General features: G+C 42.5%; 1 protein-coding gene across 1 annotated transcript; it reads left to right on the forward strand.

The window, feature by feature from the left end:
- The first annotated feature begins 2,678 nt into the window (after positions 1-2,678).
- Positions 2,679-5,130, forward strand: PLAGL2 (PLAG1 like zinc finger 2). Its single transcript, XM_065414935.1, has 2 exons — positions 2,679-2,941; positions 3,909-5,130. The coding sequence occupies exons 1-2, from the start codon at positions 2,679-2,681 to the stop codon at positions 5,128-5,130; spliced, it is 1,485 nt and encodes a 494-aa protein (XP_065271007.1).
- The last annotated feature ends 11,363 nt before the right edge of the window (positions 5,131-16,493 follow it).

Here is a 16,493-nt window from a genome sequence, read left to right on the forward strand (position 1 = left end):
TCGGTACTAGGTCCAATGCTATTCAACATTTTCATCTATGATGTGGAAGTGACTACTAAATTACTGCTGATAAAATTTTCTAATGACACAAAAATTGGTGGAGTGGTAAATCAGGAGGAAGATGGGACTGTCACACAATGCAATCTGGATTGGTTGGTAAACTGGCCCCATTTCAATAAACTATGTTTTTTTAATACAGCCAGCGTAAAGTATACATTTAGGAACAAGGAATGCAGGTCATACCTGCAGAAAGGTGGGGGAGGGGAACTGTGTCCTGGAAAGCAGTGACTGAAAAGGATTGGGGGATGATAGTGGACAAGCAAACAACATAAGCCCTGCTGTGATACTGTGGCAAAAAGGGCTAATGCATTCCTTTGATGTATAAACAAGGTATAATGAATAGGAGTAAGGAGAGGCTATTCTACCTCTGTATACAGCATTAGTGAGACAGATACTAGAACCCTGCAGACAATTCCGGTGTGCACATTTTAAAAAGGATGTTGAATTAGAGAGGATGCAGAAAAGAGCACAAAAATTATTCAAGAGCTGGAGAAAATGCTTTTGTGAGGGATTTAAAGAGCTCAGTCTGTTTAGCTTGTCAAAAAGAAGGTTGAAAATGACAATTATAGTGTGTAAGTATCTTCACGAGGATAAAATAATGGGACACCTGCCAACCAGTAGCTGACATGAAATTTGGGATTCCTGAACACGCTGGGGAAAGAGGAGAGGGGACCAGCACATTGCTACTGGATTTTAGAGCTGGGGTACCTTAGCTTCTTTTTTATCCTCTAATAGGTGTCTGGTAAAGTTTTCAAGCTATATAAAAACAAATTCTCTTTCTTAGTATGACTTCAAAACATCATGCTTATAGATACTAATTCTCCTGGAGTCCTCCCATCCCCACTATTTTCCATTCTGTCTGAAGGAACCATTTGTAGTGTCATGGTTTCATCCTGTATCCAGGGCCAGTTCTTCTCATCTATTTATAATCTTCATTGGGGCTCTGTCTTAACAGAAGGATTGGTTCTTTCCCTTCCTGGCTGCAGATCTGGCCCACATCTGGCACGGCTGTTGATGTGTGGGTACAAAGTTCTTCCTTCATATGCAATCATTGAGAAGGGGTTGGAGAGTTTGATGCTATTTTAAGAAGAGTTTCTCATGCTGCTAAATTTAAAGGAGGAGGATATACTCCACTGTGACTTTGGTAAAAACAGTCATTCAAGTTAACCCTTTCCTGCCACGTGAGGTTGTGGAGATGTACAGGAAACAGTGTGAAGGGTAAACAGGGGACAGATTGGAGTCAAATCTCAGGAGCCTCTTACTAGAGCTGTAGTGAGAAATCAATATGAGTTTTAATCTACTAGCAGAAACCCTCCAAAAGGAAACAGAAAATCCATAAGGATACTACCAAATGTGTAGTTTTGCTGAAAAGCTGATGCTTTAATTGCCCATGATGATGTATTAAATCAGGTCAGACAGTAAAAAGGGAGCTGTCTGTCATTACAGCAGGCTTGTTGATCCAGATAGCCAGGAACAAGTCCATGTATGGTGGAAAGAAAATTCTAAGACTAGTCAAACTCTGAAACAGAGGCAGCCTCCATTAGCCTCCCTCAGAGGGTCATATGTGCTTGTCTTATTGACCCATTTAGAGGAACTCATATTTGCTCCACAGGAGCTACTTCTGTCAGCTCACCCAACTCTAGGCAGCTGTAGAATACCAAAATAAAATAATTGAGACTTGTGGAATTTCTGTGACAGATGCAAGAAGGGAAGCCCAGCAAAGCGTAAGAGCAAATCAAAAGAGTGAAATAGATGAAGAAAGGGACTAGGATGAGGAGCGGATGTTATCTTTAAGAAGCAGATGAGAAAAAGGTGACAAGCTTACAGGAGTAGAGGCATGACCAGCCAATATGTTCAGAGGAAATGAATACATCAGGCAGCAATGACTTTTAATACAGTAGTTTAAGTTATGTGATCAGATAATTCATAGATTCTAGGACTGGAAGGGACCTTGAGAGGTCATCGAGTCCAATCCCCTGCCCGCATGGCAGGACCAAATACTGTCTAGACCATCCCTGATAATGGTTATTGTGTGGGAAAGTTCTAACCCTCACCTCATTTTATTCATAAAAAATTAGTACAAGTGCCTTTAGGACCCCCCTGAGATTAAGGAAGGAAGAGGACTGGTGAGAAGATGACCTGAGACTGGAGAAGAACTTTCTCTCTTTCCTTGGCAGCCCTCTGTGCTAAGAATGCTCCAGCCTGTTAGGAACATTTCTCCTCACGGCATGGATGATTGGGTAGCAGGGTTAATCTCACATCCAGATTTTACCCGAGTGGAAGCATTCTCAAACCAATCACTTGTACCAGGCCATGTTGTATTGTGTTTATTTAGAACAAAATGTAATCCAGGGAAACGGGAGAAATTCTTATGTCAGTGGGCCAGCATAATCAGTGGCTTCATACAGGCTGTTACTAAGGTATATTTGTACCCGTTCGGGTGAACAGCTAGAACGATGCAGTACCCTTACCCCACCTGTTCTGTTGTTTCAGATGAAGATTTCTTGCTGTTAAAGTCATATCATTGCAAAGGTTCCAGCTCTACCTGGACAGCGTAACAGCAAGTCGCCCACAGGTCTGAGTTCTGCTTAACATGGCCCTGTTCTACTAGGCCTGCCATGACGGCATTTTTTACCAGTGTTCCTACCTGGATTCAAGATGCAAAGCAGGAGGAGGAGGAGACAGGCTGGAAATTAGTCCCCAGGCAAAGGGGTCGAGAGGCCGAAAGTCAAGGCAAGTGCCAATGTGAAATTTCTGGGACCTCCTTTACCAATGTGGACAAGCTGAGAACTCACACATTCGCTCATACGGAACAGAGACCTTACAACTGCCCTCAGCTGCACTGTGGAAAGGCCTTTGCATCCAAGTACAAGCTCTATAGGTAGGTGACTATGCTGAGTGCCTCTAATTAACAGTTCTCTCCCTTCATAGGACGGGAGAATCCCACTACACTGGGGTTTTGTTATATCTAGTGGCAGGGTGGAGGAGGGAAAATCCTTGTTACTTTGCAAGTAGTTAAGTTCCAGGTGTTACCGAATTTCTTTTGCCCCTTCCATCTGAAGACCTCACATTACTTTAAAATGTAAGGCCCAGGATAAGTATTTTCTGTTTTATTGATGAAGATATTGAGGCACACAAGTTAATCTTACAAAGCAAATGGTAGAAGGCCAAGAATCCTTGTCCTATGCTTTAATCACAGAGACCATTTCTGTCACACTTAGTAGCCAGCCTTGAAGAGCCAGACTTTGGTGCTGAAGAATGGGATGGGATCATTAAATTTGCTAAATAAGTTCACTATGAAGATAGGCTGGATGGATCAAGGTTTTTGAGAGGGTAAAGAAAATTCCATCTGTAAGTTTCAAGTAAGAATTCAGCCCAAATTGGTAGTGACAAAAGGTTACCACCCTCTGATGGCTGCTGCTGAAATGCACTGCTGGTCTCACTCCAGTCCCCAGTAGGCAAGTGTCCAACACAAAAACTACCAAAGTTGGCACAAGCTAGTTACCCTGGTTGGCAGGCTCAGTAGAGAAGGCAAGAACTGAATGGAAGACCAAAGTATACTTGTGTAGATGTGATGCCTTCGGTCAGGACTGAAACAACTTAGAAAGGGCATTGTGAGAGAAGTTTGAAATGCTACTGACCATGATCCTTTACTGGTTTTGGGGATGGAGGACTTGTGCTTGTAGGGCTGTCAATACAACCACTTTAAAAAGCACTAAAATTTCACACAAGATTTTAAACAACAAAAAAGTTCTGAGGGAGTAGGGGGAGAGCTTGTAAAAGCAGCACTTACTGTGCTGTGGGTTGAACACTACCCTAACTTTCCTTCTCCATTTTCCTCACACAAGGCACATGGCCACACACTCTGCCCAGAAGCCTCACCAGTGTATGTACTGTGAGAAAATGTTCCACCGGAAGGATCATCTCCGCAATCACCTGCAGACTCATGACCCCAACAAGGAAGCCCTCCACTGCCCTGAATGTGGCAAGAACTACAACACCAAACTAGGCTTCAGGCGACACCTGGCTATGCATGCAGCTGCCAGTGGTGATCTGAGCTGCAAAGTGTGCCTGCAGACCTTTGAGAGCACTCAGGTCCTCCTGGAACACCTCAAGGCTCATTCCAGGAGGGCATCTGGTGGAACAAAGGAAAAGAAGCACCCGTGTGATCACTGTGACAGACGCTTCTACACACGTAAAGATGTGCGGAGACACCTCGTGGTGCACACAGGGCGGAAGGACTTCCTGTGCCAGTATTGTGCTCAGAGGTTTGGGCGGAAGGACCACCTGACTAGGCACATGAAGAAGAGCCACTCCCAAGAATTGCTGAAGATCAAGACAGAGCCAGTTGATATGTTGGGTCTCCTAAGCTGCAGCTCAACTGTAGCAGTGAAAGAAGAGTTGAGTCCAGTTTTATGTATGGCATCCAGAGACATGATGAGTGGTAAGAGCTTTCCTGGCATGCTGCCTATGGGCATGTACAGTACACACCTCCAAGCGATGCCAAGCTCAGGGATGCCCCATTCTTTGGTTTCCAACTCTCTTCCAATGGGAATGAGTTATCCTCTGGAATCTTCTTCTCCTATCTCCTCCCCACCACAAGCTCCTCCGAAGTACCAGCTCGGATCTACCTCATATTTACCTGAGAAACTACCCAAAGCAGAGGTGGAGAGCTTTCTGTCAGAGCTTCCTGGCAGTCTGTCTCTCTCATCTGGTGAGCCTCAGTCCTCCTCACCTCAGCCAGTAACTCTGGACGAGACTCTGCTTTCCAAGAGCCCTGCTAACCTTTCAGAGGCTCTCTGTGCTGCTAACATGGACTTTTCTCATCTTCTGGGCTTCCTCCCCCTGAATCTTCCTCCATGTAACCCACCTGTGTCAACAGGGGGGCTGGTCATGGGCTACTCACAGGGGGAAACCCAGCCATTGCTTACCACTTTGCAACCTCAACCTCAAGAATCTCCCGGAGCTGGAGGCTCCCTGAACTTTGGTCCCCTTCATTCATTACCCCCTGTCTTCACCTCCAGCTTGAGCACAACCACCCTGCCACGTTTCCACCAGGCATTCCAATAAGATGACTGTGGCACTGGTGAGCGGATCTTCCGCTAATACTTGCTCGGAGAGCCTTAAAAATGCACAACTCTTGTACTTCTCTGCTGGGATGTGAAAGCTTTTGAAAGCTGTTTCAGACAGGACGATTCTGGTGTCTGGAGGGAGCACTTGTAGACTGGAACAGCAGATATCCCTGTGCATGTCCCAGTCCTCGATAGTGAAAAGGTTTCAGCTGTATTTTTTTTTTTTCTATTTTTTAAATCTGTGAATCGGGAGCCACACTTAGCACTGAGGTTTTGGAGCCTTGTTCCTCTTTGGGAAGGGATTGAATCTGAGGAGCTGGGGCTGTTTCAGCTTGGGCAGACTTGGACTAACCTTTTGAAGAGTCCAACTTCCATTTTTATGTTACCACATTGCAATCCTGGCATTACAACCAGTACTTGCAGGTGAATCAGGAGGAGGGGGAAGTCTAGAGACCTATCCCATATGGAGCAGACAGGGGAAGAGCTGTCCTTCCCCATTACCCCATCCCATCACCTATACAGCTTATGCCATTTTGCATCAGTGTTAAGCAATAATGATAGCATCAAGACGATGGATGCAGACCACCTCATTTCTTTTTGCAGAGCCATCAGATTAGGCTCATTCCAGTGAATTTTTTTTTTTTTTTTTTTAAACCACAACAGGAGTCTCTTTCTATCATTACAAAAATAGGAGGCACCAGTGTACATTGGTTTTGTATCTGGTGTAGCTAGAATACTGTTTACACAATGAAGTCAGGTTGCACTGATTTCTCCTCTTCACTTGTCACATTTTTCCCCCATGGGGAAAATAAACTGACTTGGACTACTTCAGCCTCTGCCATTTTAAATGGTAGTTCTTTGCACATTCCCTTTGACTTCCCATATGCGTCAGAGGGGGATGGAGCAACTTGGACATCTGGCTCACTTTTGTGGTGTATGAAGTGCGCCCTTTCAAAAACACCACAACCACACAGATCCTGCCTCTATATTGGAAACCAAAGCATGTGAAAAAGCAAAGTTTAGAGCTAGTAGTTGGCAGCATCAAGTGCTATCGTACAGGAGACCCAGGTTTGGGAGTGATCTCTGGGCTTCTGCTCCATAGGTTAGACATGGATATGAAGGACAGGGTATGAGCTGACATCTTTTCTGCCACCAGTTTGCCAGGGTCAGTGACCTCCTGGCTGATCCACAATGCAGTGTCAAGAGACATATTTTGACCTCCACAGTGGAGTGATAGCATGCAGGAGTCAGGAGAAAACAAAACTGGCCCTAGTTTTGTTTACACTTAGTCACTGTATTTGAACTGTTTCCCCAACACTAATTGTCCTAACAATAGCTGAGGTCTCTGGGATTATAGTCCCTCTTCCTCTCCTCTAGCCTGGAGTTGTGGGCCTTTTTTATTCCTCCTTTCTCCTGCCATACCCCCTGAACCTTGGGTTCCACTTCCCTTGCTCCCCCTCATCTGCAGCCCTTGAGTTCTCCTTTGTGGAATCTCCACCTACTGATAGCAAAAAGCTTAAACTTTTAAGGGTCAGCTCCGCATAGTCTCCTGTTCACATCGTGCTCGGTAGCCCATAATCTTGGGTATGTTAAATCCAGCTATGTTTTAATGCACATCTACGAACACAGACATGCAGCTTTTCATACCTCAGCATGTAGGAGCATAACAGGCTAAGATAACCCAGGGAGTTTATCAACATCTCTTTACAAGCCCCAAAAACAGAGATCTACCTCTGTCCTGTTATCTTAACTCCGTAAATGAAGTCAGTTACTGTCCCCCGCATTCTCTTCTTTCCCCAAGAAAATGTCCGCCTCCCTCTTCACTTCAGCTGACATTTTTTTGCTTCTATCTTCCGCCATTTGTCTCAAACCCACAGCATGCAATTAGTTCTGTTTCATTTGCTCATATACCTGGCTCTTCCTCCACTTTACTCAAGGATTTCCTATAATTTTTTAGTAATGTCTTCCTAACCCCAACTGGTGAACCAGCTAGACCTTGTCATTTAAGTTTAGCCAGTGAAACTGCAAATACTACTTTCGTTCATATCAGTGTACGTTTTTACCTCAGCAATATCCTGTGAAAATGAGTTCCCCGGATTAAAAGTAGTACTTCCTTTTATCCATTTTCAAATGTTGCCTTTCAAATTTCAGCAAGTGCCTTCTTTTAATTTGAAAAGGTAAATAGGGGGATCTCAGCTGGTCTTCTCTTAACCATTCATTATTTTTAAATACCTCAGTCATGTCTCCTATTTTTCTCTTTCCAAATTAGTTTAACAATTTCACCTTCTTAAGTCTGATTCCTGTCTTTATATATATATTTTTTAAACAAAAGCAAAAATGGAAAAAAACTTCAGAGACGTGATCAGAACAAAGCGTTATTTGGATTTATGCAGTGCCATCATAATTTTTCCTCATCTCTATATTTGTAACATCTGATTCTCTTTTGGGTTTTTTTTTTGCCTTCATTGTGCTTTGAGAAGAGATTTTCACTGAAATATCTTCAGTGGTAGCCAAGTCTACAGCCAGGCAAATGCCTCCATTTTCTACAAATACTCTCTCTCAAAGAATCAATGGAATTCACTTCACTAGGTTTTGCACCACTTGGTTTGCTTTCCATGGCTATTCCAGCAAGCACGTTTAAAAGGATGTTCATATATAAAATGATTAACCAACATTAGGGAATATATTAATGGAAAGCAAGTCTAGAACTCAAACCAACTGTTTACATTGGGAACTTGATGCAAAGATTCATCCTGACCCATAACAGGTCCTGTTGAGTTCAATGGATATAGGATCAGACACTAAGTATGCAGATAAGATTAAAATGTTAAGTGTTGTAAATACCATTGTGGACACAGAAATAATGCAAAAGAGATCTAGAGAGATGGGAAATAACTAAATGAGATTCATGCAGGACAAATGCAAGTTAAAACATCTTGGGGGAAATAAAGAATTGGAGAGGAGATATTTGGAAAGCAATATTGTGAAAAAGACTAAAGGGGTGATAGAGGACAGCAAGTTAGATGTATGTTTACAATGAAATGTGACAACAAAAAAGCCCTGTGGGATTTTAGACTGGATAAAGCAAAGCAATTCATAAGAGGAATCAATTTCTATAACTGGTAAGACCTCATCTGTAATAATTATATTGGCATGTAGGTAGTGGTTTACATCCCTATGTCTCCTACCACTTACAACTGAATATCATTTGCTCCATATATAAAATAGGGATAATGAGACAGAGGTTAAAGTCAACATCAAAAGTTCAGAAGTGCCTTTTAAGAATCTATATTTGGCTTGCTCAGTGGTAGAACCCATGAATTAACTTCTTGACTCCAGCCCTGCACCATGCCGGATCCTAGAATATTGTATGTTTATAGGCACCACTGTACCAGAAGGGCATAGACAAATTGAATTTCAGAGGAAAGCAATTAAAATGGTTAAGTGGCTGGAGGGGCTCACTTTAAAAAGAAATTAATAGAAATAGACACCATGTAATGACCCTCAAATTTAAAGACCCAGGAGAGAGAGGGGAATTACTGAGGGTAGTACAAGGGGGATAATAAGGTTAAATAAATAAAAGGGAAAGTTTAGGTTGACTAGCAAGAAGGATGTCAGTCTCCCAGTGGAAGTTAAGATGTTTCAGACTAGACTGGCTCAATTTTAGTAAACACAGTAAGGAATAACTCTGCACTGCCAAGGAGGTGGGCTTCCTGGTCCTTCCCAGGCTCAGATTTCTAGAACTGGGAGAATTCTCACTCACTTAGATCTTTTTCCTGAGGGGTTACAGCTGGTTCAAGAACCCTTCTGTGTGCAGGTAGCGTAAATAGGAAGAAACAATGTCCATTACTTTGCATTTGTCTATGCTGAATTTCATCTGCCACCATGTTAGCCACTTACCTGGTTTTGCTAGGTCCTTCTTGAGTGCCTCATAATAGGGCCTGCTCTTTAACCTGAATAATGTTGGAAAATCGCCTCACTGTTCATCCTCTTTTCCAAGTTAAGTGGATGATAGATTTGATTACTTTTGTTTGGAAGCTTGGCTTTTTGTTCTTTTAATTCCTTCAGCACTGACAGGTGAACAGCAGCTCTCTAGGTGACTTATTGTAATTCATGCTGGAGTTTCCCCATTGCTGCTTCACCTTCACTGCCTGGAAAAAAAAAATCCTGCAAAGGGCATTTCCCATTGTTTTCAGTGATGAAGACTGGTGGAAAAAAATCATTTAAGATGCTTTCCCAGTCTTCCTACACTCTGGTCATCCCTTTTACTCTCTCCCAGACCCACTGATTCTTTCATGGGCTGCCTCTTTGTAGTTAATTGCTCTTCAGGTTCCCCCTTAGCCACATTTTGATGATAATTTTCAGTTGATCCAGAGTGTAGGTGGTTTTCTTCTCCGTAATGATCTCCGTAATTATGCCCATAGTCCACAATTGTCACCACAGACAGCAACAGCCAAAGTCTCTTTAAATTACAACAGTTATTAGACTTATTGGGCTTGCATACACAAATCCCACACCAAACAGACACCTAGTATCCAGAATGTTCTATGCTAGGAACAGATCACTGTACAAATTGATTAATCTCCTTAAAACACTATAAATGCACTTCTCCCACAAAAACAGAGTGGAACCTGCTTATAGTGAAATGGTTTGCACAGAACTGTATCATTAAAAAGGTCTTTCTATCCTAGCTGGTCAATATTTCTTCCTCTCTGCTCCTACAGCCACTTGTATCATTTTAATACCCTCTGATGTATATTTTAATCTTCGCAATGAGAAGGCTGATACCTGGGATTGTGAATATGGCTCATTTGATTTTTATACTGTGCTGAGAGGCGGTGTTGCCTAGTGGATAGAGCACTGGATCAGGACGCTGGAGACCTGAATTGTTTGCAGATCTGCCACTGGCCTGCTGGGTGACCACATGCAAATCACTTCTCTCTTTTTCTCAGTTCCCTTATCTGTAAAATGGGTATAAAGATACTTCCCTCCTTTGTAAAGTGCTTTGAAATCAATAGATGAAAAAGCACTAGTTCAGAGATATGTCAGTAATAATGCCTAAGAGTTCTTTCCTTTCACAGGACACCCTTGTTTCCAGTCCTGGACCTGTTTTTCCAATGTTAATAGATCTGTCCCATGTTCTTACTATACTGCCCAATAATGAATTTGTTTGTGTACCTTAAATCTATAGGGATTGACTTCCATTTCCTCATCTTCTTCTGGGCTTCCTTTATTCTTTGAGGATGCCAGCAGATTACAAACCAGAACCTTTGTTTACAATCCAACTGTACTCTGTGTCGCACTGTGTTAGCATGAGTCTCATTCCATCGGCCTCAGCAAAGGCGAGAGCTCTTACCTACCAAGGCAGTTTGTTAATGTACAACCATCCGATCTAAATACCCAGAGCCATCTCTTCCCCACAGTTTCATAGACTGCTTCTTATTAGACACTTCCTCTCGTCTCTATAAAAGCAGGTTCAGCAAAACCCTTTGAGTTGATCACCAAGAATATTAGACCTTCAAAAGGGAGAACACACAAGAACTTACCACTTTATTTTCAATTGGAAAACTAAAAAAAAATCCACATTTTGCTTCCTGTGTTACTAATAGGGTCCTGGAAACTATAGTACAGTCTTATAAGAAAAAAAAAATCTGAGCAGTATCTCCTCATACATGAAACCAGGTGCTCAGTTCTTTTGTATGCTGTACATGTCCCTCCCCTCATTCATGCAATCTTGCTTCCCACCAGCCTCATTCACAAAGTGAACACAAAACTTGGAAAACACGGAAATCATTTCAAATTATGTTCTCGCAACATGTAGCAAGAGAAACCAGTGGAAGTGACCAGGAAACTTAAAGCCTGACAGAAGAAAACAGAGAATTTGGGATTTTATTTTCATTTATTAAACAGGGCAGTTGCACAACCCTCAAAGTGAAAGCATCTGAACTTCCTTATTTTTTAAGACACAAGAATATTTTAACAATTCTTCCACTCCATTGCTGTATTCTTAGTGAATAGCACAGGCACTGCATCTTACCCTGAAAATGCTATAAAATCAGAACAACAGGTCTATTGCATAGGATATGCTGAGATGATAAAGGGAAAGCTCTGTGTGAAACAATTCCTGCAGTACAGGAATACCACCACATGTGTCACTCAGAGAATGGGTCCTAGTTAAATTAGATATCCAGCTGAAAAGACCAGTTCACATTTGGCATCTGCACCAGCAAACCCAATTTCTTTCTGCATGTTGTTGTTCCTTTTCAAGGTAATGTACCATTAAGGTTTCCACTTGTGGAATTCACCAGCACATCCTGCTCAGAGATGTAGCCTTTGGCAAGTTTGGAGAAAGAGCTGAAATTCAGGTTCTTTCTGAACGCTGAAGTCTGCATAGCAGATTTAATTGCTTGTGCTGGAAGCCTCATGTCTTGAGCTTATGAGTTCTCCCCACCCCCTTTTTAGTGCCTCATTAAGTTCTTGATTTTTTTTGTAGTTTTCCCTAATAACTAGGAGCTGTTTTAGAAAGTTTTGTAACATTTGTATCAATATTTTACTTTTAACAAGGATATTTAACTAAAAGAGAAAGAATTGCCTTAGTGTAGGTTCAAAAACTGGGTGGTGACAAAAGGGACAGTGCAGGGAACTTCTGGAAACCACCCAGATTCACCCCTCAAAGTAGTCAAGCTCTGAACCTGCTGCTGGAGGAAAAGCTACAGTGGCCTTCACAGCTATGGCAAAGTCAGGCTGAGGATCCTCTTCAAGTCAGGGTGAACTTTGTCACCAGTGGAACAAATTCTGCCTTCAGGTTCCAGTACACAGGAGTGGGACCTCCGAGGGCAGTATTTGCTCCAAAGGCTGGGAGCACCCCTTTCCAAAAGCAGCAACTTGGAATTTCTCTGCTACTGTAGCTGGGGTGGAAGGGAGTCAGCATCTTTTTTCTTTTACCAGGGATGCAACTCAACCTTTTCCATGCTGCACTTTCAGAGCACCAGTTCCCAACTTCCATTCCTACAGCCACAGCTGTCAAGGCCAGCAGCTTCCCCTCCTTAAAGCTGGATTATTTTTTTAAAAGAAACTTTCTAGCACTTTTATACACACAGTGAATAACCTCTTTATTGGAGTATTTTTGGGCTTTATATAAAACAAGGTTTTGAATTGTAAAATATCAAGTGCCATTAGGAAATGTACAGCTCATCTCTGTTAAAGTAGCTTTTCCATTGTCTTACAGAATTAAGTCCAAAATGAAAGGGTTTTTTATAATGAAGTTGTTTATTAAAAACGTTTGAACTGTCTGCCTTGAACTTGCACTTTTTCTCAGAGGTTGAAGTCCAGGGTAGATCACAAAGCTCCAATTCTCAACATGGATCTGGATGTACTTCTAATTTCTGCCTTCACATATATGGAGTATATCTGAGCAAATGGATAAAAAGGCAGTTCTCTTGTGTGTGTCTTTATGGGGCTGGTTCTGTTTATCTTGGACCAATGAAGGGACAAGAATACAGTATTTTGAAGGCTTACGTTTAAACACCCTGGCCACTTGATTAAAGCTACCAGCAGTGTTGAAACATGACTGTTCCTGCTACTAAGGTTCTAGCACCATTTTCCTGACCAGAGTGAACAAAACTCTTGTTTACTTTCAAGGAAGCATGCTATCTAATTCCCCCATCTATACTATACAAAATCAGTCATAGCGGGAATCTGTTTATAACACAGTTATCAATGCAGTATCAACTTGTAGTGTAGGCTGGAATTGTACTCAAGTATTGAATGAGCTTAAAAGTCATACATCCACACCGCAACACTAAACCACTGCAGGAACTTTTCACATTACTATCCATAGCCTGCTTGAATTTGTAGTGTAGACAGAACCTGTAATGCTTCTCAAAAAAATCCCTATTAAAAATCCCTAGCGACAACCTTGTTTTGACAGTTTGTTGATAATGTGATAAACTGATATGGCGACAAGTCCTTGACAGGTTCTGCTGAAGCTTTTAAATCAGGAATCAGAAGTTACCAGAGGCAATCCCTTAAGCACCAAGGGATGGAAGTTAAACAGCTATTGTATCATAAATAATACTTTACATGTAAGGCACTATTAAGAGCACTTCAAACACTAAAGTTTCACAGTACCCATTACATGGGTATCATCTCCATTTTACATAGGTGGGACCAGTGACCCAGGGAAGCTAAGTAACTCGCACAACCACACACAGCAACTCATTGGTAGAGCCAGGAATGTTACAACCTACAAGCCTGGAACTAGTTCTGCTTTAACCTCTACAGTTTTCCCTCAGAAGCAGCTAAGAGCCCTACAAATGAACCTGTATTTCCATGTAAGTGAAGAATTTAGCACCTTTCCTCTCCAGAGACTTTTAACGCGGTCTGCATTTCTTAAAAGCTTCACTAGCCCAACAACTGTGGCCAGATCCAGACAAAATAACTGGGAACGTGGGAGGAACCATGCATCCTCTCAGACATTCTCTTCATGACCCTAAAACCTCGGTTAGTCACTTCCTAGACTTCAAATTGCTGTTTTCCAGGCTAAACAATGTTGCAGAAACCCCAACAAAAGAGAGTGGCAGTAAGTGGCCATCTACCATCCAAGCAAACCATTCATTGATCCATACAGAAAGGCAGGTGCAGATCTAATTTCTTAGCTTGACAGAACTTTGCAGGCAGAAAGGAACAGGTATTACGTTGTACAGCTCAGCCCAGCCCAGGTTCATCGTATAGACAACAGCAAATTGTCACTTCCTAACCACAAGTCAGTCTGTGGTGAGCCCTGAGGGGCCTGGACATCACCACCATAGTAATCAGAGCTAAAGATGGAGATCCAGCTCTCCTGTTTTTGGGAAGGATACTGTTGGGAGACTTAGCCAAAGAGTGAAAAGAGAGCCCCTGCCTAGCCAGTCACTGAGATTTAGGGTGAAATTGCTGCTTTAATAACTTCACATGCCTGCACTATGCTGCAACAATATTTCTGAACTCAAACCGCTCTTCCATCACATCTCTAATCACTTTATAAATGTGATGCCTAATTCCTTAACCCCAACCATAGGAGGCAGAGGAGTATCCTCTCTATTTTACAGGTGACAAAACTGGCAGAGAGAGGTTAAGCGATTTGTCTAACATCACACAGGAAGTTAGAATCATAGCCAAGAACAGAACCCCAACTCATGTTTTAGCCACATGATTGTGCCTCAGTTCCCCTCAGTATGAAGAATATGCTGCACTGGGAAGAGCCTAAACGTTACAGTGAAGTTTGCTGCGGTAATAAAGTTAGGTTTTCTCCCTAAGTAGATCCACATTGTACTTCCTATTGCAATTATACATCAAGCTTTATCGTATTTTAAGAACAAAAGATTGGGTCAAAACAGGTGTTATGGGAGAGAAGACCATGAAAGGCTGCTCACACAGGACACTAGGATAACAGGACAATGGCATATTTATTTACAATAGGACACAGAATACATACATTAATTAAAAATACAAAGTAGAATACAGAGAAAACAGTATGGAGGGAGAGAAATTAATGCTGGCTTAAATTCTCCACTAGGAAATCAACCAGAATCTCAGAGAGAAACATATTTCAAATTAGAGATTACTAAGGATCCCACACCACAGTTAACTAGTGTATCCCGGGCCCCCCCTTTCCATCCTTGATTCTGGGCTGGGTAACTGAAGATTATTAGGTGAGAAGCAATGCACAGGAGAAGTTGAATGGTTTGGGATTCTAGTTTTCCATTCTTCCTGCTTGGGAAGTGAAAGGTCACCATTAAAAGTCAGAACCATTTACACAGTATGGACTGTTAAGGTGATACCCAGGGTATAGAAAGCCTCAAATATGTGTGACTCACTGTTAGCAACAGAGAGAGGTTTTGTTTGGAGTCGCGTCTATTCTGTCTTTGAATCGTATCACTGTCACCTGTGACAGAGCAGAATAGTTGGAGATTTCCCCCCCCTGTCCTGGTGAAGAAATAAAAAGAATTCTTATAGCTCTGACTAAAGCCACCCCATAGATCTGGGGATGGAGGGAGACTTCACTGCAATTTGGGACTAGATTTGCCAGCAGCCGTAGTTTTGTTTTAAATGAGTCAAATAAAAATTCAAATGTATTTTTAAAAGTGCCTCCCGTGGCCAGAGGAAGGCATCCAACTACGGGAAAGGAGGAACCCCCTATAGAATAGCACTCCTGGGCTATTCCTGAGGGCTCATCACATTTGGCAGCGAAGAGCGGAATACAGGTTACTGAGGTGTGAATCGTCCCTGCTCCCTGGAGGCAAAGTGTCTGAGAACAGGAGACAGGAATTGAGAGCGGGACCAGCCAAGAGACAGAGTAGGTGGGACGCATACCTCTCCTTTAAGAAATAGAAGTGGGAGGAAATCCTCAGGAACCACTCACTTCATCTCCCCCTGGCCACTTCCAGATGGCCTCCATGCACTTTGTAGTAGACATGTCCCCACACTGATGCAGAGATTTCTTGGCACTAAAGCAACACAGTAATGAGTTTCTCTACACAGGGCTTTACCCAACCTCAGAGGCCTCTCCTAAGTAGTATGACTATCCCGTTTCCTCAGATGGCCAAAGCAATTAATGGAACAAAACCATGTGGCCATCTCATAAATGTTCTCCAGGGTACAGGGCCTTGTGCTCTAGAAGCAACAAGTATTTACGCTGCTTCTGGTACAACTCCATGTTCTGCTTCTTCGCGCTGCCAGTAAAGGTGACTCAGCTCTTCCAGAAGAGAATCACTCCTGCCCTCCTCTGAGCCCCTCCAGTTTATGCATCTGGGATGTTATACGCTGTCCAAAAGTAGGGGGAGGGAGAAATGATGCAGAGGGTTACGGTTCTCAAGCCCTCTCAGAGTGAAATTGCACTTGCCAGATTCTGAATGGCACCTCCATGGAACTGTAAACCAGTTGGAACTGAAATCGCTGTAGTCAAAGCATGCCAGACTCATTCATGCAGGGGAAGCCTTTGAGATCCTCCTAGCTCACCACGGACTGAGGCACCCTCCACCTCTTCCAAGCAGAACCAAGACAGGAGACAAACCCTGTGTGTTATTCGTCTGAAGACTCCCCCTGAACCCAAGTGCCATAAGGGCTGAAAAAAAAAATGTTTCCCAAATGTTTCCATTGCTGTCTCAAATCCATTCGTTATTCAACATAAACAAAAGAATGAATGAGCAAAAAAGGGGCTTACTTACATAGAGGGATATTTTTCTGCTAAAAATCCCTCAAAACTGGAATAAAATAATAAACTTAAAATGCAAGGTATCTACACACCCCTCCCCCCAGAAGTAGCCCCAGAATCCATGTACGCTGTGCCAAAAGTTACATTCCAAAATGAGCAGGAGTTAT

Source organism: Emys orbicularis, chromosome 12, assembly GCF_028017835.1.
Source record: "Emys orbicularis isolate rEmyOrb1 chromosome 12, rEmyOrb1.hap1, whole genome shotgun sequence".
In the NCBI taxonomy this organism is placed as follows: domain Eukaryota; kingdom Metazoa; phylum Chordata; order Testudines; family Emydidae; genus Emys; species Emys orbicularis.

Bases quoted from the DNA above. Each gene is read 5' to 3' on its own strand.
- PLAGL2 (XM_065414935.1), top strand. From the start codon at position 2,679: ATGACGGCATTTTTTACCAGTGTTCCTACCTGGATTCAAGATGCAAAG. The intron at 2,942-3,908 runs GTAGGTGACTAT...TCCTCACACAAG, and splicing joins TCCAAGTACAAGCTCTATAG to GCACATGGCCACACACTCTG.